The sequence below is a fragment of the Arachis ipaensis genome, chromosome B6 (genome assembly GCF_059453495.1).
Source record: "Arachis ipaensis isolate K30076 ecotype BB chromosome B6, ASM5945349v1, whole genome shotgun sequence".
In the NCBI taxonomy this organism is placed as follows: Eukaryota; Viridiplantae; Streptophyta; class Magnoliopsida; order Fabales; family Fabaceae; genus Arachis; species Arachis ipaensis.
In genome coordinates, this window is record NC_142441.1 from 1,408,694 (window position 1) to 1,436,196 (window position 27,503).

The 27,503-nt window shown below is 32.9% G+C and overlaps 3 protein-coding genes across 5 annotated transcripts; 2 read left to right on the plus strand and 1 right to left on the minus strand.

Moving 5' to 3' along the window:
* Positions 1-9,102: 9,102 nt before the first annotated feature.
* Positions 9,103-10,803, plus strand: LOC107645247 (PRA1 family protein F3). The gene is made up of 2 exons (XM_016349234.3): positions 9,103-10,204; positions 10,479-10,803. Exon 1 carries the CDS (start codon positions 9,341-9,343, stop codon positions 9,956-9,958), a length of 618 nt encoding a protein of 205 aa, XP_016204720.1. The 5' UTR covers positions 9,103-9,340; the 3' UTR covers positions 9,959-10,204; positions 10,479-10,803.
* A 2,885-nt stretch (positions 10,804-13,688) lies between these two features.
* On the plus strand, positions 13,689-18,315 carry LOC107645246 (TMV resistance protein N-like). Its single transcript, XM_016349232.3, has 5 exons — positions 13,689-14,421; positions 14,974-16,066; positions 16,146-16,421; positions 16,546-17,604; positions 17,710-18,315. Exons 1-5 carry the CDS (start codon positions 13,955-13,957, stop codon positions 18,169-18,171), a joined length of 3,357 nt encoding a protein of 1,118 aa, XP_016204718.1. The 5' UTR covers positions 13,689-13,954; the 3' UTR covers positions 18,172-18,315.
* Positions 18,316-19,029: 714 nt separating this feature from the next.
* On the minus strand, positions 19,030-24,934 carry LOC107645245 (E3 ubiquitin protein ligase DRIP2). Of its 3 annotated transcripts, none has more exons than XM_016349229.3 (8): positions 24,655-24,934; positions 24,326-24,547; positions 23,584-23,683; positions 22,222-22,558; positions 21,619-22,061; positions 21,461-21,511; positions 20,090-20,162; positions 19,030-19,607 (listed from the first exon to the last, which is right to left on the minus strand). In XM_016349229.3, the coding sequence occupies exons 2-8, from the start codon at positions 24,438-24,440 to the stop codon at positions 19,434-19,436; spliced, it is 1,293 nt and encodes a 430-aa protein (XP_016204715.1). In that variant the 5' UTR covers positions 24,441-24,547; positions 24,655-24,934; the 3' UTR covers positions 19,030-19,433. The 3 variants fall into 3 exon arrangements, with proteins under 3 accessions (XP_016204715.1, XP_016204717.1, XP_016204716.1); XM_016349231.3 differs by having other exon boundaries at positions 24,755-24,870; XM_016349230.3 differs by having other exon boundaries at positions 24,326-24,927.
* Between the last annotated feature and the right edge of the window lie 2,569 nt (positions 24,935-27,503).

Sequence of the window (27,503 nt, forward strand, 5' to 3'; positions counted from 1 at the left end):
CGCTAATTGATAGAGTTTGATAGTTGATGATAATTTCCTTACCAAATTAAGTCTCGCACCACTCCTATATACATTAAGGCTTTTGCTTACTTTCTTGGGAACTAGCTACTTACATTACTCATCATCATACACATGTACTTAGAGCTATCATTTTCTTTCTTAAGTAAAACTTTGGACATTATCTTGTGTTTAAGAATAATGTAACAGTCAAATCGCAATTAGAATCCATCTTTAGGGCTTCACGCGCATTGGATCGGATCGGATACGATATTTGCAATTTTTCAGGTCGAATTCGATCCGATTCGATCTGCAAGTATGCCGATTGGATCGGATTGAATATCGGGTATATTCGCATAATTCAAAAAAAAAAGTTTTCAAATTTCATTTGGCTATTTTTATAAAAAAAAAAATCATTTTTTACCCGTTTAAGCATATTTAATTCTAAAATATTATCAATAAAAGTTTTTTTGAATAACAAAAAAAAATAATAACATAAGATTTAAGTTTAATTATTCTAAGTCGAAGTATAATATAAAAAATAAAAAACAAGATATCATAAAATAACACACTAAAATTCATATCACATTAGGGTTTATTTTCTTAAACTATGCTATTTATATGTGATGTGCGGATATGTGAATTTGCGGATCGGATCCGCGAATATCACTGCCAAATCCACAATCCGATCTTATTATAGTGCGGATCTGATCCGATTCGATTTGATGGCTCTGCGGATCGGATAATATCCGCAAAATTCAGATCGGATGCAAATAATTACTGCGAATATGCGGATGTTATCCGATCTATGTGCAGCCCTATCCATCTTAGTTCCATATCCATTCTCACGATAAGAATATATACAAGACAAGTAATTTAAACAAAAAAAAAAAAAAAAACATTATTCAACCGTACGTTGAATTGAAGTGAGTCACATAATGTTAATTTTTTTTCCATTATATTAACACCTTTGTTATTAGCAATAATGTATTATCATGCATTATGTAAGTCTATAATATATTAATGAATGCAATTGGTATTTACAATTATGATTATGAAGCATCTTTTAGGGTTGTCAATCGTCCCTGCATGTTCACTCCAATCCAATAGCATAACTTTGTAGCTGCCATCCATCCTTTCACTCTGCCAACACAAGGGACTACTCTAAGATTTGGTTCATTGGAAATGATGTTAACGTAATTGACATCGACATTGATGTGAATGTACTATCATTGCGCGCATATATATGGCAATGCCAAATGTATTATTAACACTGATATTATATTTATAGTTTAGTTAAAATGTAATAACGATAAAGATTTTCTAAAAATTTCATCTATCTAATTTATTAAATGATTGAGTATATTGCAGTAAATAATAGGTGGATTAGTGCAAGGAGACGTTGGATCCTATATATAAGAAGTGGTAGTAAGTAGTGTTGTGTAATAAGTGAGACCAAAAGGTAGCCGTTGAATAAAGGATCATGAAATGCGTTGGCGCCACGTGTAATAACCAAATCTGATGGATGGATGGATCAATTAATGCGCTATCTTGCGCCACAGGGACCACTTGAGGGCCCCACATCGTTGACTTCATTCTCCAATGGAATCCACTCTTCATTAAAAAATCTCCATGTAATTCACAAGTGTCAAGTCTATAAAATTCACGTAACTAAATGGATCCGATAACTCATCTCTTACACTTTGTTTGGTTTAGAAGAATTTAGAAGAAAAAAAAAAATAAAGAAGAAAAAAATGGATGAAAAAAATTAGTTTTTCATTGTTTGGATTAAGAAGGAAAATGAATAGAAAATATAAAAGTATATGTGAGATTCATATTAAAAATTTTTTTCTAAAATTGAGAAAAAAACTTAAATTGGAGTGAAAAATAGGTAAAATTACAAATTTGTCCTTATAACATTAGTATATTATAATTTATAAAGAGTATTAATATAATTTTATTTTGGTATAATTTTCTCTCTTCTTATTTTTCTTTCCATCCAAACAAAAAAAAAATTTCTTCTACTTTCTTTCTTTTCATTTTCTCTTCATCCAAACAACACAAAAAAAAATTAACTTTTCTTTCTATTTTCTTTCCTCTCATTTTCTTTCCACCTATTTTCTTTCCACCCATTTTTCACTTTACATCCAAACAATGTCTTAATTTCTTGTACTAAAGTAGGAAAGAAAATAAGAGAAAAAAAAAAAGAGGAGAGAAAATAGAAGAAAAAAATTATGTGTTATTTGAATGAAGAGAAAATAGATGAAAAAAATAATAAAAAATTGTTTAAATGAAAAGAAAAGTAAAAAAAAAAATTATAATGATAAAAAATTACATTAATATCCTTATAATAAAATAAAATATAAATATTTTTATTTATTTTTGTTTTATTACATTTTATAAATATTATAAAATATTATAATTTTATAAATTATTTATCTAATACATATATAATATTTAAATGTAAATCTCTATTATAATAATGTATATAAAATATTAAAATTAAATTTATATTAATAATTATTAATAATAATAGAATTAAGGATAATATTGTAAATACACCAAAGATAATATTTTTCTTTTTATTTTCTTGCTTGTAATGAATGAAAATTTTTTTTGGTGGGACCCACACCAAAAATTTTTTTTTCTTTCCAATTTTTTTTGGCATCCAAACAAAGAAAAATGAAATTTTTTACTCATTTTTCTTCCATCATTCTTCTTTCCTCTAATTTTCTCCTCAACCAAACATAGTGTAAAAGATAACAAGTTTAAATCCTACTTGGATATGAAAAATATTTAAACTCACTGTTAATTTTTAAGTAAATGATCCTTAACAAAGGAATTAATCACTATATTGATGACTGAGATACGGAATAGATCCTGTAGTTCATCAAACTCGTAAAATCTCCATGCAATTCTCAAGTGCCAAGGCTTCAAAATTGAAGTAACTAAATGGATCTGGTGACTTATTACTTAGTTTTTTGTACTAAAATTAAAGATAGAAAGCTTGAATTTTACTTAACTTGGATATGAAATATATTTAAACCAAAGGTTAATTTTTAAGTGAATGATCCGTGACAAAGAAATTAATCACTATATTATTATCACTTTCAAGCCAGGATAATTATACCGGAATAATAGCATAGTCCAAGATTCAATATGATTGACTTTAGTATAAGGGAAAATTTATTGAAAAATAGTAGTATAATCAAAATTTTATTTATTATTATATGTATTATTCAATTAAAAATTAATGCAATAAATGTCCTAGTTAAATTTAAAAAATTATTATTATGATAAGAATCATATTATTGAAAAATATTTTTTTTTTATAATTTAATAAAATTATTCTTAACCACAAAATTATTAAAAATAACACTAATAATTCACAGATAAAGCGATATATATATATATGATCATTTTTATTGGATAAAAATTAATAAGTTTTATTTATTAAATAAAATATAGAAAATATAATTACTGAACTAACTAATAATAAAAACACTTAATAATTATAATTGTTATGTATTTGTCAAACTAATTTTTTCCCAAGAAATATAATATTAGAATTTCGTGACTAATGCTCAATACATGCATTATTTCTGTTTTGTTGGTCTAGCACGTAAGTAGAATCCAAATATTATTGATTTATTTCTCAAATTGTAATATAGAAAAGTAATATTCTGATTCACAATTCATTTGATGTTTTACTCACTTTCAAACACTTGTTTGTAACAATAACTAATAAATGGGGTCAAATAATTGCATAAATAAATAAAATAAATTTTAAAATTATCTAATTATAATATATTTTTATCCTAGTTTTATTCTATATAAATCTAACAAAAATACATAGTTAAAGTCAACTAAGTATCTATATGGTTGTTTATAATTTTATGTATGGTTGTAATAAGAAAGGAGGTTGATTAGGAGGAAGATGGGGTTATTATTAGGATTACTATATATGTAGTGTTATGGTGTTCGAAATAAGTATGATCTATGTCTATAGTTTAGTTTCCAACGCTTTATAGAATGAAAATATGAAATAATGAATGTGAATAAATTCATTAAATTGTGACACCTTTCAACGTTTTTTGCTTTTTTTTTTCATGTAAATCTTTTCAGCTTTTATTGGTTTATTCACAATTCAATTTAAGTATAAATCGCGATATTCTGTAATAATTTATGTATAAATTTTAAAATCTCTACATCCTATTTTATAACCGTTTATATAGAGTAAGTTCAGTACTAAAATATAACTATTATCTAAATGTAGGGGCGTACATGGTCCGACCCGACTCAAAGGTTTGGTCTGGCTCTGAACATTTTAGGGGCTAATTTAGTGTGATTTCATCGGATTTAGGGTCAGGTAAGGGTCTCAAAAAAAGATCCGGTCATTATTTTGGATCGGATCCGGGCCATAGCTCGGGCCACCCGAAGTCGGCCAGGTGGCCCGGTCATCATAACAATTAATATTTTGTATTATTAATGATAGATCATGACTATTCTTATGTGGAATTTAAGTATTGTAAACCTTAATATTTTGTGTTATTAGTCATTATAAGACTATATGTTAATGTTTTATGTTTAGAATGCATAAGACTTTAGACTAATGCATAATATTGTATTATTTGTATTAATTTAAATATTTGGTATTATTAGACAATATTAATATTGATTGTGGTTATGCTTTAGTATTGATTGTGATTATGCTTTAATTTTGAAGAATGGTTTGGTTCTTGTTATATTTTTTTAAATGAATTTTACCATGTTAAATAATGGTTGGAATATTGGAAATTTAGATATTTTTACATGCTAGCTTACAAGAAGGTATCAACGTAATGTAATGTTAACGGCACGGTTTTCACCCGGTATAATTGTGGCCCGAAAGTGTATTGGTTTCATCGGGTCTAGGGTCGGGTTCAGGTCTAATAAATAGACCCAATGTATATTTTAAGTCGGGTCTATGTCACATCAAATTCGGCTTCACCCAACCCATGTGCATCCCTGTCTAAATGTTGTAATTGGATAATTTTAAACTTTATTTAGATATGAAAATAAAGTGGATGAAATTGTTGGCTAAAAATTTAGATATGAAAATAGTACGAGTGATATATCTTAACATGATAATTTTTAGCATTTTTTAAAATTGTGTAAAATACACAAATCGAACGATTTCTATTTTTTTAATTAAACTATTCTACATTTGAAAATAACACTTTAACCGTCTATATTTCAAAAAATACTACTACTATTCTAATATCAAAAACAAAAAAGTGGAGATTGTTCACTCAGAAGTGAAATTCAGTTAAAAAAAACAAATCAAACCCTTTGGAATTGGAAGAAAGAAGCAAAATAGTTCAGCCTAGTGTTCGTCGGAGAAGAGTCAGATACAAACAAACCAAATTAGATTAAAGCCAAACAACACAGTGCACATTGTCATGCACGACCACATTACCCGCTAAAAGAACATTGTGGGAGAGGGGAAAAGGGTACAACACAAGTTCACAAATCACAAGTTTTTTGGTTCATGTTAATGCCACATGCCACGTGGATGGATAGCGCCTTTAACTTTTGAAATGGGCCAATCAAGCAAGACTAAAAGCAAATAGGTAGGTCACCCTACCTGGGGATTATTAAACTTTTTTAAAATTAAAAAATATATAAAAAATTAATTACTTTTAAATCAAAATAATAACATTTTTGGAGCAATTTACGGAAATAAAACATTTGGTTTCTAAAATTGTGAAAATACAACTTTTGCAGTTTGGATACGAAAATGTAATTTTACTTGTGCTTATTAAAAGTCATTTTTAATTTAATTTTACCAAACGCAAGTACTGCAACTTTTTATGTCTTCTAAAAGACAACTTTTATAAGCTACTTACAAAAAATAAAAACTTTACCAAATCAAGCCTAAATGATTGTTGACATGGCTAGACCTTCGAAATGCTTGTCCCTGGTGATGTTGGAAGTAGGGATGGCAAAACTCCCCCAGACGCGGGAATCCCTGCGGGGACTGTCCCAAATGGGGATCCGATTGTGGAGAATTTTTTTCGCGGGGATGGGAATGAGGGACAAAATTTCCCCGAAGCAGGCGTGGGACCCGAGCGGGGATCCCCGCCCCGTCCCGCTATTCCCCGAAATTTACAAATTTCCTAAATTATCTTTAATAGTTTATTTCTCATATATATTTTTTAGTCATTTCTCACACACATATATATAGAAACCCAAAATTCCTGATCTTTATTTGCATAACCCTTCTTCAATTCAGAGATCCCTAACACTGTCCATACGCCATCCAACCTCCCTACAACCACCCCCTCTCCACCCTTCTCACCACATCGTCACACCTCACCGTGCCATCACCCTTACCGCATCGTAATTTCTATTTGCGGTGTTCCTTTTCGTAACTCCGCCGTCATATCCATTCTCCTCTCTGTTGCCGCGTCTCCCACCTCGTCCACTGCTTTATCCTTTGGCTCGTCGTTGCGTCTCCCCATTGCGTCATTTCGAAAGAAGTCACCATCGTGTCATTTAGACTTTTTGTATAAAATCTTACAGTTTTTGTATAAGATAGATACTTGCAGCTCTATTTATATGGAAATTAATAATTAGTTAGAACAATTATGTAGATGGGGAATGGAGTCCCCGCGGGGAATGGGGCCCGTGAAGAATGGGGATGGAGAACAATATTCTCCCATGACGGGGAATGGAGATGGGATGGGGAGCAAATCTGAGAGCGGGGATGGGGAGCAGGGAGGCATCCCCCGCCCCCGCCCTCGCCCTGTCCCATTGACATCCCTAATTGCAGGCTTGCAACTTCTCTTGAGGCTTATTTTTTTTTCTTTTATTTTGAATTTATCGTTTTTAAGTCATCGAACAAGATTATTAGCAAATATATGAAAATATATATCATTCAAATAATAAGATTTAAAATTTTAAAAATTTAAATTATATTTATTTAAATTTTATTTAAATTTTAAATATTTTGGAGTAAAATATATTATTATTAATAAAAATTTGAGAGTATTATTTAAATAAATATATATAAATATACGTATTAAAAATTTAAAATATTATTTGAATATATGTACTAAAAATTTGAATGAGTTACTTAAATTAAAAAATTAAAATTTAAATAGAATATAATTCTATTTAATTCAAATTATATTAGATTAAATCAAAATAGTTTAAAAAATAAATTTAAATTAGTACTGTACAAATTAATCATTTGCATAAAATTGAATTAGATTGAAAAGTATAACTCAAATCAATATTATCCAAATCGTTTAAGATTATATCATTTTTACCATTTGAATAAATTTAAAATGTACTATAAAATATAGTCTTACTTCGTTGACAATACAAATGATAGATGTAAATTTATCTCACTCACTCTAGGTTGATATATATAATGAAATTCATGTATAAACGGTTGGACCTCTTCTACGGTTTATGCATGTTTTGCATCCTTACTGGACCCCTACCACGGTTTCTTCCCAAATGCTTCATCAACGTAAACCGTGTAATCCCTCCAACGATTTACGTGTATTTCAAATCCGTGGGATCCCTTCCACGGTTTACATAAATTTATAGAAAGTTGCATTTTCGTAATTTTAAAAGCCAAATATTTTATTTTTGTAAATTGTCCTAAAATTTATATGAATTTAATTTTAATATACCGTGAATCTAAAACATTTTTATACTATATCCAATTATGTAATATTATATTAACAAAAATAATTATTTTTAACATTAATCAATATCTCATTTTTTTATTTTATCAATTTCTTTATTTTAGATGTTTTTTATATATAAAGTAATGTTATCATTAAATATTAAAATTGTAGCAACAGTTATAAATATTTGTAATTTCTATTTCGATATGTTATCATCATTTTTATATATTTATACAAGAATCTAATGTAAAATATATATATATATATATATATATATATATATATATATATATATATATATATATATATATATATATATATATATCACATTATAAAAAATAGAAGTGACAATATTATCATCCAATATATAATCGGGATTCACTGGTTAATGAATTAAGACCTTATTATGAGAGAAAAATATTTCATCAGAATATTATTTAGAATCAATTATTCATCGCTAATTTTGTTACTTTTTCTTTTAAAACCTCAACTATACATCATTATATCAAATAATAATTGTATAAACTAAAAAATAGATAATAAAAAGAAAAGAAAAGCAGATGAAGCAAGCTGGGAAAAATAACAATAAAATAATTAAAAATAAATAAATTTCTACATATCTTACATGATCCTTTTTTTGTTTTTGTTTTTGGTGGAATGGTTAGGTTAAACTCTCACATGCTCTGAAATTGGGCCATTGTTCATCTTCCTAGCCCAGATATGAAGATTGGGTCAAACAATCGAATTTCTTTTTAACTATTGTCGGCTTCTTGCTCCCAATTATAATTTTTTTTCTTGTATAAAAGGCAACAACAAATCCCCAAACCAAAAGCTTAGTTTTAAATCATGCAAAGAGGAAAAAAGAAGTTGTGAAGTTGGAAAAGGTTTAGTTCGAATATTAAATGCGCTAAGAAAATAAGCTTTATTTAGTATGTAGAACGAATTATAATTCAAATGACATAATTTTTTTATACTCACTTAGAGATTATGGTTTAAATCTCACTCCTAATTTAAAAAAAAAAAAAAATAGCATGCAGATGCAGTGTTCATCCTCAGCACTTGATATCCTCGTTGTGTATCTAACACAATATAATATTGGTGAACAAAATCTGAGATACCGAAAATGCACTCCGTTATTTTCCCCTAAAAGAATCTTCTACTAATAATCATATATTTTATTATCCTCATGTCGGTAAGGAAAATGTGAATCCAAACCCAACTAACTTTGCCACCCTGGTCAACCACTTGGAACTTGGAAGTCTTCAACACAAGATATCCTCTCGTAAAAGATTGATGACGAATTCATATAATTAATTCTAAAAAGAAAAAAGAAAAAATTATAGACGCAATTATGTAAAGTTGCAAACGATGCAAAAATAAAAAACGAGGTGGACACTTGTGACTTGTGAGGTTTGCTTGAAAGTGGGACCCAGCAAAACCTTGGGTGGTGTACAGGATCCCCATGCACTCGCTGGCACCCCTTAATCATACAGAGAAGACTCTTCACACCAAAACACATAAAACGACACCGTTTCACCATTTCAGTTTTCACTCTTGTTCAACTACAACTCCAAAATTGCCGCTTTAGGGTTCAACAATCGGATCCGCAACTCATCAATTTCGTTCTAATTCCCCTTCAAAGTTTCCGAGTCTCTGATGTGATGTCTTCCGCAGCACCCAATTACACCTCACTTCCATCGCCATCTTCATCCAACTCCGCCGCTCCTTATTTCGTCTCACGCGCCGCGACCTCACCGCGACGTACCTTCCCCACGCGCCGCCCATGGGAGGAGGTGTTCGCGCTCTACTCCTTCACGCGCCCCATTTCCGTGGGCGAGGCCACACTGCGCGTGAAGCGCAACGTCGACCACTTCCGCCTCAACTACGCCATGATCATTCTCTTCATCCTCTTCCTCAGCCTCCTATGGCACCCTTTCTCCATAATCGTGTTCCTCGTGGCCCTCGCCGCGTGGTTCTTCCTCTACTTCTTCAGGGACAGGCCGGTGGAGCTTTTTGGCCGCGTGATCGACGATAGGGCGTTGGCGGCGGTGCTCGCGGTGGTTACCGTGGTGGCGGTGTCACTCACAGGGGTGTGGCTGAACGTGCTTGTGTCCGTACTGGTTGGGGTTGCGGTGGTTGTGTTGCACGCGGCGTTCAGGAGCACCGAGGATTTGTATGTTGATGAAACCGACGGCTACGACGGTGGAGGCTTGCTTTCGTTTGTTGGAAGCCCAACTAAGAGAACAACCACAACCACCACAGGCTACAATGTAATTTAGCTGAATCATCCTTGCTTGGAATATGATTTTGATTTTCTTCTTGTTTTGTTTTTTTGTTTTTCCTTACAATGCACATTTTTTTATTGGAGCAAAATTGGTTGTAATGGGTTCATGCATTCTTCATAGTTAGTAGAAAAAACCAAAAAAAGAACGGTGTATAGTGGCTTGTTTTATGAACGGTGTAAATTTTCTTGGGTAAAAATTGAAGGGTTCTTCTACTTGTGTGTTTTGAGTCCAAATTTCAGAGTGTAATTATTTTATTTTAGAGAAAAGGACAAATAGATCCCTGATCTTTTGTTCTGCAGATATTTTTGTATCTCACCATTGAAAAATACTTTTAAGTTCCTAACCTTCACAAAACTTGGACGGATCAGTCCTTGACGAAGGCATTTGGACGGATCAGTTCCTGACGGAAGTATTTGGATGGAGGGACTGATCCGTCCAAGTTTTGTGAAGGTGAGGGAATTAAAAGTATTTTTCAATAGTCAAAGACGAAAATATCCACAGAACAAAAAGTTAGGGACTTATTTATCATTTTCTCTTTATTTTATTTATACTTTTATACGGCTGGCTAATTGCCAGAATATGGCTGTGATGTTGTTCCTCGATTGATGTAACCAATTCCACAGCTGATGTGATTAGGACTTGATTTTGCATTGTAATGGGTAGAAAATTGGTCATGCTATGTATGTTTCCCAAATGTAGGTAGGTTTTAGACTTTTAGTTTAGTGTTGTGTTTTAGTTAGATTAATTGAATTCGTTCTAATTGTAATGGTTCAATGCTTTTTGGTTTGCCATACAGCACACTCAAAATATTGTTTTGGAGTAAATACTCTTTTCTGAACGAGACATGAAATTTGTACTTCGTGTTCAAACATTCGAATTTTCAATGCCAATCAACAATCTTTGAACATGAGATATTCTGTCAATATTTTAAATTTTAGTTTAATTTCAATTATAATTAAAAAATGTTATATTATATATTTTAGTTATAAATTAATAATTAGTCAATAATAACATATAAGAAAAACGGAATAAATAAGAGAGAAAAAAAATAGAGAATAAAAGGAGAGAATATTTTAATTTAAAAAAAAAACAGTTTAATTATAATAAAAAAATAACATGTGACATATTTTAATTATAAAATTAGTAATATACAATAAATAATAAGATATATAGAAGTTATCTACACAAATAACATTTTAATTGTACCCTGTAAGACTGGTGCATGCTGTAAAGATTAGGGGTGTGCATAGGCCCGGTGAAACCGGGTTTGATGTGACACAGACCCGACCCGAAATATATATCGGGCCTATTTATTAGACCCGAATCCGACACTAGACCCGATTAAACCTATACACTTTTGGGCCGCGATTATACCGGGTAAAAACCGAACATTACATTACCTTGATACCTTCTTATAAGCTATCATGTGAAAATATCCAAATTTTCAAGACACCAACCATTATTTGACGTGGTAAAATTCACTTAGAAAAATATAACAAGAACCAAATATTCTCTAAAATTAAAGCATAACCATAATCAATACTAATATTATCTAATAACACCAAATATTTAAATCAATATAAATAACACAATATTATGCATTAGTCTAAAATCTTATGCATTTTAAACATAAAACATTAACTTATAGTCTTATAATAACTAATAACACAAAATATTAAGGTTTACAATACTTAAATTCCACATAAGAATAACCATCATCCATCACTAATAACATAAAATATTAATTGTGTATGATAACTGGGCCACCGGGCCGACTTCGAGTGACCCGAGTCATGGTCCGAACCCGACCCAAAATAATAATCAGGTCTATTTTTGAGACCCTTACCCGACCCTAGACCCGATGAAATCACACCAAAATAGCCCCTATTAGAGATATGCAATGCAAGGAAGCTTTGTAATGTTTAATGGAATAGTTTTGTGGGAACACAAAAGTGCATGCCCCACACCCCACAGTATTTGGAGTATGCAGTGGTCAGTGGAAGTAAATCCTTGGCTTTTTATGGTGGCCCGGCTTCCTTTGTTTTGAATTAGACTTGCATATTTTGTTCTCTCATGGCACATAGCCCTTTTTAATCTTGGATGGTCACAATTTGGATGTAAAATGTAAAGCACGTGGTAAGTGGTAAGTAACTATTTTGAGGAAGAATTCAACCTTAACCTTTGCTTTAAGTGTGAATGCAAATACAAATGTCCCGGTTTTTCGCCACCTGGGGCTGTAGTATGTTTTAAGGGTTGGGCTGCTCGCCCATTAAAGTGGTACGTGAGCTGGGTTCAGAACGTCGTGAGACAGTTCGGTCCATATCCGATGTGAGCGTTAGAGCATTGAGATGACCTTTCCCTAATACGAGAGGACCGGAAAAGACGCACTTCTGGTATGCCAGTTATCGTGCCTACGGTAAACGCTGGGTAGCCAAGTGCGAAGTAGACTGCTAAAAGTATCTAAGTAGTAAGCCCACTCCAAAATGAGTGCTCTCCTATTCCGACTCCTCCAGAGCCTCCGGTAGCACAACCGAGATAGCGATGGGTTCTCTGTCCCTGCGGGGATGGAGCGAAAGAAGCTTTGAGTCTTTAAGAATTCAAGAGAAGGTCACGGCTCGAAGTACCTTAAGATTTTAATGTGCGATAGTTTTAGAATAAAGTATATATTTTGTTAATTGATCAAGTGGCCAGTTCATTTGTCATTATCACTTTTTTTTTCTTTTTATCCGTTTTTAACCCTAACATTAAATCAGTCACGATTTATTATCGTTATTGTCGTCATTATCATCACCATTTTTTTCTCTTTTTCCACCTATCTTTAACCCTAACGCTAAACTAATCACGATTCTACCTAATCCCAACAGCCACCACCCCTCACTGTTGTAGTCGTCCAACCTCAATGCTACCACTTTTTAGTATGTTATCTATCGTCTATCAATCTAAAATCCCTCACCATGGTCCACTCCGACCTTAACCCTTTTAACTTGGGGTTGAGATTGGGACTAGAAAATAGAGATGGATAGTGAAAAAAAAAGGTGTTACGATTAAGAATAAATAAAGAAAAACTTAGAGATAAAATTGTTAAAAAAATTTAACTGATTGTTGATTAAAAAACAAAACAATAGTAAAAATAAAATTAGCATTTATTTCAAATATTATCCATTTAAAATTTTAGAGAAAAAAAATATATTTTACTTGTTAGCTTTATTTATGAGAACTCTCTTGGAGTTATTTGATATATTTGCTTCAACTATATTAACTTGACTTCCTTAGAAGAAAAGTAAGTGTGATTTTTTCAGTAACACCAGTGTTTAAATATGAAAATATGCAGTATTATATATACTAAATTTTGAAGAAGGTTAAGGCCTAAGGTCATCGATTAATTGCAACATATGTAATATGGTTAATTTGAAAAGAAGTCAATGTAATTTAGCTAAATCTGGTGACATTTTCCTTAGAATAATACCATGATATCTTTTTTCTTTTGATATATGTTCTGTTTGGTTATACTGTTACTGGGACAACAACTTTTCTTAGATTTTTTATTTTAATATGGAAGAGTGAATAAAGTTTTACGTTAATGTTACAAAAAATAGAGTTTTACAGTGTTCTGAAGACACTGTTCTGTGCAAGCACAATACGCAGAACACGTATTGCATTGAGAATGAGTCAATATCCAAAAAAATTAACCACTTTTCTTTCCTGAATTAGAATCCAATGAGTCAATAAGTCTTCGCCAAAAATTTTTTCTTACCTTTTTCTTGGATACTTCGTGGAAATCAATCCAGATTCCAGCACAAAAAATAAATTAAATTAAAGTAGCAAAGTGGAGTGAGTGATATTGAAAGTAACCAATCTTCACCACACTTTCCTCAAAGACTAAACAAGCCAGGCTCAAGAAATAAGAAACAAAAAAGCAAACTTGCATTATAGCAGCAATAAGTTTCAGAATCAGAAGCAGTACTATCACACCATTGCAAGGATCACAGGATGGCAATCAGCACAAGATGGACCAACCATGTTTTCTTGAGTTTCAGAGGTGATGACACCAGAAAAGGCTTCACAGACCACCTTTTTGCTTCCCTTGAAAGAAGGGGTATCAAGACTTTTAAGGATGATCATGACCTTGATAAGGGAGGATCCATATCTGTGGAGCTCTTCAAGGCCATTGAAGAGTCCATGTTTGCACTCATCATCCTCTCACCAAACTATGCTTCCTCAACTTGGTGCTTAGATGAGCTCCAAAAGATTCTTCACTGCAGGAGCAATCTTGGCCAAGCTGTTTTTCCCATCTTCTATGGTGTTGATCCCTCTGATGTGAGGTATCAAAGAGAAACCTTTGGTGAAGCCTTCAGAAAACATGAAGAGAGATTCAGAGAAGACAAGGACAAAGTGAAGAGATGGAGAGATGCCTTGAAAGAAGTTGCAAGTTTCTCTGGTTGGGACTCTAAGGATCAGTAAGTAGACCCATCATTCTGATTAAATTGTTATATATTCTGATGAGTTTAATTTCTATGCATTGATTGAGTAAACGAATTTCCCAGTGTCATTATATCAAATGGTTATGTTTGTTAAAGACTTTTTAAATAGTAAGTAGCAGAGTCAAACATTTACTATAACCAACTTGTGATCAATTTCATACCTGTTTAGTATACTGAAAGTGAACCTTTAAGAAGTCAGAAGTCTGTTTTACATTACATGATGATAAGTTAATGGTAGGTAGCTTTTGTAACTATTGTTATCATTAAGGGGAGTATAAATTACTCTGTGACTGTGATGTTTGTCATATTGATGTTGTTATGTAAACTGGCTGTGTTGAGATAAAAGATCAGACTTAGTCATGGTTTTAAACTGCGGTTATGGTCGCGTAGAAAATTTTGGAAAAATGTATATGAAACAGCATAGCAACAATAATATTGTGGTTGCAAACTGCAATTTAAAGTCATCTCATTGATTCACCAATTACCATCTCAATGCTTACTTTTTTGTTCCATTCCCTCTCTGTACAGACATGAAGCAGGACTAGTTGAAACAATTGTTGATCACATACAGAAATTGCTGATTCCGAAGCTGCCAACTTGCACAGATAACCTTGTTGGGGTTGATTCAAGGATAAAGAGGGTGATTTCACTCATAGGCATGAGGTTGGATGATGTTCGCTTTGTTGGCATATGGGGCATGGGTGGCATAGGTAAGACTACAACTGCTAGATTAGTCTATGAATCAATTAAAGAGGAATTCCAAGTTAGTTGCTTTCTTCAGAACATTAGAGAGATGCATGAGAAAAATGGCTTAGTTCAAATCCAAAAGGAACTTCTTTCTCATCTTAATGTAAGAAGCAGCAATTTTCATAATTTTTTTGATGGGAAAAAAATAATAGCAAACTCTTTGTGCAATAAAAAGGTTCTTCTTGTTCTTGATGATGTAAGTGAATTAAGTCAATTGGAGAATTTAGCAGAGAAGCAAGAGTGGTTTGGTTCAGGTAGTAAAGTGATAATCACAACCAGAGACAAACACATTCTGGCAACACATGGAGTGCTAAAAACTTGTGAGATTGGAGGCTTATTCTCAAATGAAGCTCTTCATCTCCTCTCTTTGAAAGCCTTCAAACAAGATCAGCCTAAAGAAGGGTATTTGGATTTGTGCAAAGAAGTGGTTGAATACACTAAAGGCCTTCCACTAGCAATTGAAGTGCTAGGTTCCCATCTTCATGGAAGAACTATAGAAGTTTGGCATAGTGCTTTGAAGCAAATAAGAAGTTTTCCGCTTCCTGAGATCCAAAATACACTGAAAGTAAGTTATGATGGTTTAAATAGCCCCGAGCAAGATATGTTTCTAGATATTGCCTGTTTTTTCAAGGGCATGGATAAAGAAGAAGTTACAGATATGTTAGAAACTTGTGGTGGTTGTCCTAAAATTGGAATTGAAATTTTGATTGAAAGAAATTTGATAACTATTGGTGCAACCAATAAGTTGCAGATGCATGATTTGATTCAAGAAATGGGAAGAAATATTGTATTCCTAGAATCTCCAAATGATCCAGGCAAACGTAGCAGGTTATGGTCTCAAGATGACATTGATCATGTATTGACAAATAATAAGGTAAGTGCCTCTTTTTCTAATACTGGATGTTTGATTTAAGATGCATCATGCATGCAACATTTACATTCTGGTTTTCTAGGGGACTGAAGCCATTCAAGCTATAGTTCTAAACATAGTTCAACCATATGAAGCATGCTGGAGCACTGAAGCCTTCTCCAACAGCAATCAAGTAAGATTACTCAAGTTATGTCAGATGCAACTTCCTCTTGGCCTCAATTGCCTTCCTTGTTCACTCAAAGTTCTTCATTGGGAAGGATCTCCTTTGAAAGCTCTACCATTTAGTAATCAACTGAATGAGCTTGTTGACCTCAATTTGTCTCATAGCAAAATTGAACAACTTTGGCATGGAAAAAAGGTCAATTTCCTCAACTAGAACTTGTGTACAAGATATGCTTCTTTATATCTTTTTTTTCTTCTCATAATCACAATATCTCCAAAAACTAATAATTTTTTTTCTGTCATATTTATAACTTTGACAGATTCTTAAAAAGCTAAGGTTTATCAATTTGAGTTTCTCCAAGAACCTAAAGAAAACCCTTGACTTTGATGGGGTTCCAAATCTTGAATCATTGGTTCTTGAAGGTTGTACAAGTTTAACGGAAATTCATACGTCCCTTGTACATCACAAGAAACTTGTTCTATTGAATTTGAAAGACTGCAAAAGGCTCAAAGCTTTTCCAAGTAAATTGGAGATGTGTTCATTGAAAGATTTAAATCTCTCTGGTTGCTCAGAACTGAAAATACTTCCCGAGTTTGGCGAAAACATGGAACTTCTATCAATGCTTTCTTTAGAGGGAACTGCTATAACAAAGCTACCATCATCAATTGGAAGTCTAGTTGGCCTTACTCAATTGAAGTTAAACAATTGCAAGAATCTTGTTTGCCTTCCAGACACCATTCATAAACTGAAGTCTCTCAAGATTTTGAATGTTTCCGGATGCTCAAAAATTCGCAGCTTGCCGGAGTGCCTTAAGGAAATAAAGTGTTTGGAGGAACTATGTGCAAGTGAAACAGCAATAGAAGAACTCCCTTCATGTGTCTTTTATCTAGAAAGCCTCAGAGTAATCTCATTTGCTGGTTGCAAGGGGCAAGTATCAAATTCAATGGACATGTTTCTCCCTTTTAAGTGGTTGTTTGGAAGTCAACAAGCTCCAACCGGATTTCGCTTGCCACCTTCAGTCTCCCGCTTATGCCTTTTGAGCAGTGTAGATTTAAGTTACTGCAATTTATCTGATGAATCAATACCAGATGACTTTTGCCATTTATCTTCCTTGAGGATTCTAGATCTCTCTGGGAATGACTTTGTTAGCATGCCTAGGAGCATATCGAAACTTCCAAAGCTTGAGTATCTTGATATAAATTGGTGCAAAAAGCTTGAATCTTTGCCAGAGCTTCCATCAAGCATAAAAGAATTGGATGCAAGCAATTGTGCCTCACTTGAAGCTTCCAAATTGAATCTATCCAAGCCATGCAACCTCTTTGCATCACCTATACAATGCCACCTTCCTATACAAGAAATTATCAATCGCCTTTTTGAGGTTTGGTACCCTACTTCTAAAAGTCTTTATATTATTGTGTTTGGTAGTTGGGACATGATAGAAATATAGACACTGCAAACTTAACAAACATTTTGTGCATTACAGGGACTTAGCATCCCAAAAGCAAGATTTGACATGCTTATAACTGGGAGTGAAATTCCATCATGGTTTGTCCCTCAAAGATGTATTTCCTTTGCAAAGATAGCAATCCCTCAAAATTGTCCTGTAAATGATTGGGTGGGATTTGCTCTGTGTTTCATGTTGGTAAGTTATGCAGATCCACCTCAAGTGTGCAATCATGAAGTTGAATGTTATTTGTTTGGGCCTAAGGGTAAGATGTTCATCAACTCCAGGAATTTACCTCTTATGGAGCCATATTGCCCTCACCTTTATATTCTTTATCTGTCCATTGATAAATTTCGTCACACAATTTATGAAGGTGGTCACTTCAAAGAAATTGAATTTGTATTGAAAAGTTATTGCTGCCATTCATTACAAATAGTGAGGTGTGGGTCTCGATTGGTGTGCAAGCAAGATGTTGAAGATATTTTTGGAAATCATTCCTAGCTTCACTTTCTTGCTTGGTTCTTGTTTTTGTTGATAGACATATTTCCACTTATTTATTTCTATTTTTGTAAAACAAGACAACATCCAATATGCTCTCAGTTTCAACAGTTAAATGATTGTATAAGAACTTGCACCAAAATAAAACTTTTACACTCCACAGCTCATGTATGAATTAGTGAATATAGTTAAGCCACAAGCCACAAGTCACAATGGATTATTTGTACAATGTGTACAATGGGTTATTGAGTTACAAAATGAACATCTTCTATACTATCTAAAATAACCATCCGAGTAGTAGGGATAATAAACATCCTCCCAAAAATTTAAATTGATTTTGAGGTTCACCAAAGATCGAACTCTTGACTTTTCGGATCTAGAACTCTAATACTAGGTCATGATACCACTCATCCCAAAAGCTTCAGCTGATAAAAAAAGGTAACACTAATGGTTATATCTCTAATACTCTCTAAACCTCCATTATTCGCATTGTACAAATATTCCATTGGCTCCTCATACTTTCCCAAACAAATTTTATCCTGATGATATTGTCTACATGATCAAACAAGCTGCGAATCTCACATCCATTTAAAGATATGCTGCAATTCAATAGTCTTAAGCACAAAGCACACGAATAAACTAACCACTCATCCATCCATTCCAAATTTGTTGACAACACACTAATATCTTGTCATAAAGCATATATGTTAATATGTATTTAGCCAATTTATCTATACTTAAATACCTTTTGATGGTATTTTTCAGTAATTCTTTTTCACTCTCTCTAATGCATTTATTTCTAGTTGTGGAGTATAGTAGGATCATTCATCCATTAAAACATCTATCAAAATTAAAAAGAAATTAAAAAATATCCTCTCGATTTAAATGTCAAAATCACAATAAATAATCTCTCCTAACTACACATGGTGGCCTATACATACTTTATATCTCTATGTCACATGCGCATTTCAAATTATTGGACCAAAGGAATGGGGGAGAACATTGAAAAATCATGTTGTAATGATCATTACAATGACCAACCTCATCATGCTACAGTAATGGCAGAAGGATTATGCTTCGTATGGAGGAGAGTTCCTTATAATTAATTTATTTGGCCCTTCTTATCCTCCAAGATATAACTGCTTTTGGCAACAATGGTGCCAGAAGAAGAAGCCATGTTCAGTATCCATGCAGGTGGGGAAATTATGCTGTGGTCAACATTTTCAAGGTGCATTAAAAATTGTGAATTTTGGGGGGAACCATGATCAAGGATGTGGGACCTTCCGAGCATAGGCCAGGACCATCACAAAATCCTTTGCTGATGACCCAATGGTTGCTGGAATCCGCTGTGACGTGGCGGCTGAATCCAGCCACAACTCAACCAAATTTTGTAGCCGCAGTGTAGGGAGCACTGGTTGCCCCATACATTTAATCTCAATCTGTAAAAAAGAATCAACTCAAGAATGAGTAACATGTGTAAACTATTACCATTGCTCTATTTTGAATTGTAAGAAGGAATGACCAGAACATATAAGCCTTATTCCAATAGGGCAACCAGTACGTTGGAGGCCACATGTATCAGATGATGTTCTAAGAATACTCTAAGAACATGTATCAGAACAGTAAAGAGTGGTGATTCAAGATTGTCTTTGACTGATCAAACATGTCAGGAGCTTAAAAAAGACAAGTAGAATACTCTAAGAACAATCGAATTGTGAATAATTCATTGAAAGAGATAAGTTACTCCTTCACAAAACCCCAATACATCAATCAACACTATTCCTTTTTACCCTCCTTTTTTAATCAATCATTTTTCTTCATCAAAATCGGTGGCCCACCTCAACTTATGCGTTATGTGAATTGCACAATTGTGTGCAAATTTGATGTCTTGTAGATACACTAGAAAAGGAGAGAGAGTTACCTCTGCTTCACTGGTCAGCTCTAGTTTCTTCACTAAGTATTTTTGGATAAATGAGACAGGTATGCTTCCATCCCTGTTATAAACAAAAGAAACATTCTGGTTCAGTTACACCCTACAGTTTTGGATCACTAAGCTAGTTAGAGTGAAAATGATTTCTCGAGCGAATTTAGTACCATGTATAGGTGTAGTGTGTGATCAATAATTCACTTAAAGATCATTACCAAAGGCTCACCTTGGTAAATTATTCTTACAACAGTTTAAATGCTATTGTATACACAATCAATCAATATAGTTGATGTTTAATGCAAGAAATCTCATATTTCTTCCTAAGGCAATTTTAGATATGTAATTGACTCCATGAATACTTTCTTTCTAAAAATGGAAAAGATGAGTTATAGCTGTTTTCATTTTTCTTCCTTCATTTCTTTTTTTTTTTTCTTTTTTTGGAAGAGAAAAATTGCAACATTTATATTTGGCAGAGTTTATATGAAATCTGTTTAGATAATATTCACACAAAAAATTTCACTTGACCACCTAGGAAAAATTGAAAATAAGATCATCAAAATGCATCTATGTATTTCTGCAGATTTCTAGAGAGCATATTGAGTTTAAAATCCACAATTATGGCCCATTTTCTTTTCGAGGTAATTGAAATTCAGTTTTATTTTTTATTTTTCGTGTATTATACTAATTTTCTTTGATATGCTCATCTTCTGACAAATATACAACTGGTAGGAACAATCATGTTATTCATGTACCAACCACAAGGATAAAGGACAAATGAAGGAACAAGGCGAAAAGGAATGGCTAAAGAGGAAGTTAGCCTGTCCTAAGACCCAATTATGGTCCCCAATCTGAAGAATGACAAATAATTGAGGATAACATGGAATGGGATAAAATAAAGAAAAGAAAATACAATCTGAGTGATAGTAAATGCTGCAATCTTAATAGCTGACAACAAAGGTGAAAATTCCCTTACTGTGAAAGACTTTCTTACAACTACATCGAGATAGTTGTCTTTTGAGTTACAACCATTTTATCTTAAAATAGACAAAATGAGAGGCCCAACTAGAGTCCGTGAAATACATCTTGCTTATTCAGCTTGCATTGATATTCTCCATGATATAATTAATGGACTGCTAAATCATTTACATTATACTGAAGCACAACTTCTGAAGGTCAAAGCCATTGACTTTTTCTATCACTCAAGATGCTATGTAAAATTTACTATAAGGAGAGGGTTAATTTAGAGAAAAATTAGATGTCCAACACTGCTCCAAGCACAATACTCCTATTTCAAAATCATGCAATAAATCAAAACTAAAGTAATAAAAGGCGGCAATACAGGTAAGAATGCCAGAAGGAACTTACTTTATTCTCACATAACTTGAAGGAATTTGAGGCAAGGGTGCGTCTCCTTCCCTGATACATTAGTATGAAATAAGTAAATATAGAAATGTTCCCTAAAATATGTATATGATTTAAAGATATAAGTTGTTAATTTAAATTTCAAGGATATATAATCTCACTGGTTCTCAGAAGCTACTAAGGAGAACCAAATTGGACAACTCCTTAAGTGTTTACTGCTGTTAGAATCCAGCACAGCTTGGGGTAATATGCCTGATTCCCCAAAAGGGGGTTCCTTTCTACGCCGAACTCTACGCGATTTATTGGGTTTCACTGTATCAGAAGAGACAGGACAACTGCTAGTCTTTTCATCCTCAGTCTTCCCCTTGCGTTTATTTTCCTTATTTTTTATTTTTAGCACTTGAGAATCAGTCTCATTTACTTGAATGGTTTCTGGTTTAGCATCAGACCCTTGTGCATTAGACTTGAAAGATTTGCTCCTACTTGCAACTTCTACTAAACAATTCAAGGGTTTCCAAAGATCCAATTTTGCATCCCATGATTCGGCACCATTCTCTGTTCCTTTATTTGGTAAGGGTTGACTGCCTTCACGAGGGGATGAACTCTGCAACAAGAAAAATTAAAAATAAAAGTTAAGTATACTATTATAAGAACTAATGCCAATACAATGTGGAAAATCAAATGAAGTAATGAACTGAAATGATAAATAAATAAGCACTAGATAGTGAGTTGAAGGATAAAAGCCGGCTCATCTCTCCTACAACCTGTCGAGTATCTTCAGCAAACTTATTTGAAGTGTCCGGTGAACTTGAACTCCCAGGATGATCTTCTAGTACTTCTTCCTCCTTTTTAATGGACTTTTCGATGGAAAAACTAGAGGATCGCAGACTACCAGCCTTTCTTGTAGGTTTTGTTCTTCTTCCTGTCATGGTTGCTTGTGCAGATACCCTTGGAGTGCTGACCACCAAAGATGAAAGAGATCTCTCCTTTCTTCTAGCTGGTAACGGTACCGAGGGGGCAGCAGGTTCAGGTGTCTTTGTCACCTTTCTTCCCTTTAAGGGGAAAACTTTGGCCCTTACATCTTGCAAACTGTGGTCTGGCCTGGTAATCAGAAGACAAGGTCTACAACTCAGCATGCAACAATCGAAAAGAGAACACCACAATCATTAGTTGTGTGTGTCTTTTTTGTTTTTCTTCCTTAAATACTGCTCTCTCTGCTTCATTACCAACGGCTGTTATTCATAACAGTACAATTTCGTTCAAAGAAAATTCAGAACAATATCTTTTCCTTTTCCATCTTGAAGATTCATCAATTCCATGACGATTTCCCTACTCTTTGATCCAACTTAATCAATATTCACTCTTAAGTCACATTTTTTGCTGTCATTTTTTAAGATAATTGAGAAATACTAAAATTGAACATTCTCAAATAATAACATATCTACCAGTTGTGGTCAACAATGTCATTAATTTGATCTGTAGATTGAATAACCACCCTTTTACACTGTTCATCTTACTCTGTCGCTGTTTCCAACTAATAATTCAAATGAAACTTTATTAAATGCAATCATGTTACCTTATCCATAGTTCTTACTATTTATATTTTTTAATAGACAGATGAAATCTATGTCGCGAAAACTTCTCGATAGAAGTTAAAACATATCAGCATCAATGTATATAAATTATTGAAAGATGTCAAACTAAATGCATATAATTTCCAGTTAATGACAAATTGCTCTGAAGAGAGCCGATCAATCAAGTTAGTTTTCACAAAGTAACAAAATGAATATAATTTTATCTTATCCTGATAGGATATCTTAGCAACAGAAATCCTCATTCTCTTGCAGGTCATTGTTGTATGATCTTGACACCCTCTTTTACCCGTATTCCTTCCCTTGATGGTGTTTCAATATAAATGTTGAAGGATCAACATTATTCAACAGTTTTACAGACAAATCAAACATATAATTTGTTTTCAAAGGAAGCTTTAAAGCATGCATAGTTGTATCTCAATTTTTAGCAGACTTATAACAATGATATAGCAGCTTGTATTTTTCTTTCTTTCCAAAGGAAAAAAGTAGTAGAAGGGGTAATTTGGGAAAGTGGCAGAAAGAAGAGGGTGTGACCTTAGTTTTTCGAGTGGAACACAACCCAAGTCAATGTTGCATATTGGACAGCACTCTAATTCCTCATCTGTGATTTTATCATAAATGCACTTCCTGCAAACTAGTAAACGAAATCCACAAAGAAACAAAAAGAAGAAAAAAAAATATCTATTAGTGGCGTGGCTCACATATATTGATATATCCTTTCCTTAAAGCTCTAGCCAATGAGTGATGAAACGTTCAGAAATAAAATTTCACACAGAAGATAGCTAACCAACTAGAACACCAATTAATTAACCTTAAACTGAGAATAATAATAACAACAAAATAATTACATAGAGAAATATTTCCAAGCTCCAAAATGTAATAAAGTTAGTTGCATTGCATATATTAATAGTAATGTGGGTGGTGGTGCCACGAGACCAGTGTTGCATGAACTGAAAAAACTAGTCTAAGTGATTTTACAATTTTACCATAAATGAAAATAATTGAGGTTAGTTGTAGTCAAAAGTTTAAACACCCTCTTTAATTGTATATATAGGATAGAAGTATGTAATTACAAAAGTAACCCCTCCATGAGGATGAGGGGGGTGAAGAAAGAAAGAAGAAGAGTCAAACTCAAAGCAATTGAATGAAGGCAGAAGATGAAGAAGAGGCATGAGAAAGAAAAGATTGAAAATTTGAGGAAATTAAGATTGGATTGAGGGAAATGGGAGAGGGGATTTGGAAAGGGGGTTAAGTAAAATGAAAAGTGAAAACTCACACGTGTGAAGGCATTCGGATATGGTGGTGGCTTCTCTGAAGAGCTTGTTGCAGAGGGGGCAAGTCATGCATGCCGCAATCGTCTCCCTCTTCACCTTCACCACCCGATTCGCCATTCTTCGCCGCTTGTTTTGGTTTCACTCACGTGCATCCACCCTCACTCGGTGCATGCTTGTTCCCACCACCCACAAATATTTACGTCCGTTTTGGTAACAATCACATCCTGCATTATTATTACACAAACATGGCTAGCGTAAGAAAATGGAACAAGAATATTAATCGCGATAATAATATATGCAAGATATATGTATATTTCAAATATATATGGACCTATATATGCATAATAATAATAGCGATCGGAGAATTAAGAATGTGAAGATGGATGAAAATTTGGGATTCAGAGAGATGAATATGAAAAGGGAGATTGGACGTGGATTTGGGAGAAGGAGTTGTTGTGGATGATCTGAATCCAGCTGAGAAGGGAGTCTTCGTCGAAAAGAGCATGAACCAAAGCCAAAACAACCGAGTCTGTTTTTTTCTTCTCTCTCTTTCTTATGTCTTCTTCCTTTTTTTTATTTTTATTTTTTATTTTATTAAAGACATGTTTCACACTTGAACCAACGACAGCTAGAGGAGTAGGAGGGTGTGATACCATGCGCCGCGGGGTTAACGTGCGCGCTAGGTGATGGACGGCGTGTCATGCGGGGGGAAAAGAGCGTGCATTAACATGCGCCAAGGTCTACCATACCCTCCTCTGTGCTATCCTAATTAATTACTAATAATTACTTTACTACTACTATTAATTTATTCATATTTCACATTCAAATATTATAGGGGCCTACTCCTACTATACCAGCTGCTTCTCATCAACATATATTAGTATACATCCACAATTATGATAAACTTCTTGAATTATCCGTTAGCTGAACTTTAAAATTTTCAGATTATTTTGTTTATTACAAAGGAGAACTTGTCTATTATTTTGAAGGTGTTGAATCCATTCAACTTTGTTTCGAGAAGCTTCCTTTACTGGGTCTAAAATGTGTTGCTAGGACTAACTAATGCTACATTACTAAACACATCGTTATTAATTTATTATGAGAAAGTCGCTAGCACTTTTAAAATCTTATCTAATAAAACGGAAAGAGTACATACACAAAGATAATAAAATTGTGAAAGAATAATAAAAGAAAATAAAAGATGAAAAAATTTTATTAATTGTTGATTGATTGAAAATTGTAAACTATAAAAGTAAAATTAAGTATATATAGAGTATTGGCTTATGAAAAATAAAAACAAATAAAGATAAAATAAAGATAAAAATAAGATAAGATAAAGACTAAAACTATAACTGAATTTGTGTATTCTACTGGGTTGAATTTGTGGGTCGTGAGACGTTTTATTATTATCATGAGCTAAAGTGGAAGAGTGGTTTGATATTATTAGTATTTAACCAATAAAAAAATTGAATAATTCCACATTATTAGATGTAATCTCACACTATTAAAAATACTAATGATAACTAATTAATTGTTATAAATTACAAAACTTGCTAAAATATTATTATATTACTAAAATATAACAAACTAATAAAGTTGTTCAACAAAAATATGGAACTTGGTCAAAATAGTTGAGAGATGAAATTAAGTGAAATAATCCTAAGTTTATGATCAAAATTGTCACTCTGCCACGAGTTTGGACGTAAAATAATCTAACACCACTTCTAAAAGAAAATAAAAAATAAAAAAATATATACGTTAAATAATTTGACAGTAAAAATCAATTTTGAGCTTTCTAAATAAATTATTTATTTATGCATGTTCTTATATATATGTGTGTACTTTTGCAATCTAATATGCATGTATCCCTATTTGCACTTTCTATATTTTTTCAACTGACTTAACGAATACATTTTATTATGATTTGGAAACATCATTGATTTATGTTTTCCTTCTACAATTACTGGTTGCACGCAGTTAGATCTTTTCTATGGGAGGTTGCAGCAACAATTTATACATTCGGTACGACATTATGTATCAATTTTTTTCTTTTGGCATATAGAAATAATAAAATAATAAATATACAAAATATTTCTTGTCTATTTCAAACTGGCAGTGGGAATGTTTTAATTTGCTTGTGGTTCAAGTTTGGTGACGGTAGATTTATCTTCTTCGTCCTCCTAATAGGGCGAACAAATAGAAATCAAAGAATAATAGCAAAAGAATATGTATTAGACACTATTGGTAGTTGGGTTTAGATGTTGAGGGAAAAGTCAAAAAGCTAATTCGATTGGCTTTGTTGAAAAATGGGAGAATCAGGGTAACATGTGATCTTCGTGATTTGTTTATTAACTGAAAAAGGGTCCCTCCTCCCTCTTTACAAATCTCTATCTGTCTGACACTGTCGACTTTCACACTTACTAGTTTCTAGTATAACTTGATCCTTTTAACTTGCTATTCAAATTTTAAATTTGAAGTATTATGAATAGAGAATAGAGAATTGGGAGCTTGAAACAATAGAATTGTATATATTAACAATGAAAAACAATACTCATATTATTCAATTTTCATTTTTGGGAACATATATATATCATATGGTTATCAAACTGGTAATTCTTCGTCTCTTTTTTGTTTAGCTTGATGCCAATTTGGTGCATTTTTGGCTAGTCATGAATCTGATGCTTGGAATTTAAATAAGGTCCTTATGCTCATTGCATTTCTTTCGAGTGATATTATCTCTTTGAGTCGGTTCCAATTTGAGGAGGAATCTATTATGTTTCTGGACCCTTATTAGGAGTAGTTGCGTCTGCTATCTCGGTGTTTTTTATATTCTAAAAAAAAAAAGAGTGAATACCTCACCTGACCCCCTGATAATTATCTCGAAAAGATGATGAGATTCTCAAGAAAAAAAAATACTCAATCCAGTTCTTAATTTTTTTTTTTTGGGATTGATTAGTCCCTGTATAAAAAAAAAAACATTTTTTTTGTACAAAAACCTCATTGTCCTTTCGAAGTAATTGTCAAGAATCAGATTAGATATTTTTTTTGTCAAGGGCCTCGTCGAGATAATTGTCAGGGGCGTTTCGGGTTTTTTTCAAAAAAGAAAAAAGGTTCTTCTCAAGAGTCAAGATGTAATGTGAGTACGTGAGTGGCGACTCTACCGCTGCACCAACACTTTTC

Excerpts from the sequence above, each read along its gene's own strand:
- LOC107645247 (XM_016349234.3), top strand. The coding sequence starts at position 9,341 with ATGTCTTCCGCAGCACCCAATTACACCTCACTTCCATCGCCATCTTCA.
- LOC107645246 (XM_016349232.3), top strand. The coding sequence starts at position 13,955 with ATGGCAATCAGCACAAGATGGACCAACCATGTTTTCTTGAGTTTCAGA. Across the intron at positions 16,422-16,545 it reads AACTTTGGCATGGAAAAAAG|ATTCTTAAAAAGCTAAGGTT; the intron begins GTCAATTTCCTC and ends TAACTTTGACAG. Across the intron at positions 17,605-17,709 it reads TTATCAATCGCCTTTTTGAG|GGACTTAGCATCCCAAAAGC; the intron begins GTTTGGTACCCT and ends TGTGCATTACAG.
- LOC107645245 (XM_016349229.3), bottom strand. The coding sequence starts at position 24,440 with ATGGCGAATCGGGTGGTGAAGGTGAAGAGGGAGACGATTGCGGCATGC. Across the intron at positions 21,512-21,618 it reads TTAGTAGCTTCTGAGAACCA|GGAAGGAGACGCACCCTTGC; the intron begins GTGAGATTATAT and ends CTAATGTATCAG. Across the intron at positions 20,163-21,460 it reads TCAAGTTATGTGAGAATAAA|GGATGGAAGCATACCTGTCT; the intron begins GTAAGTTCCTTC and ends TGTTTATAACAG.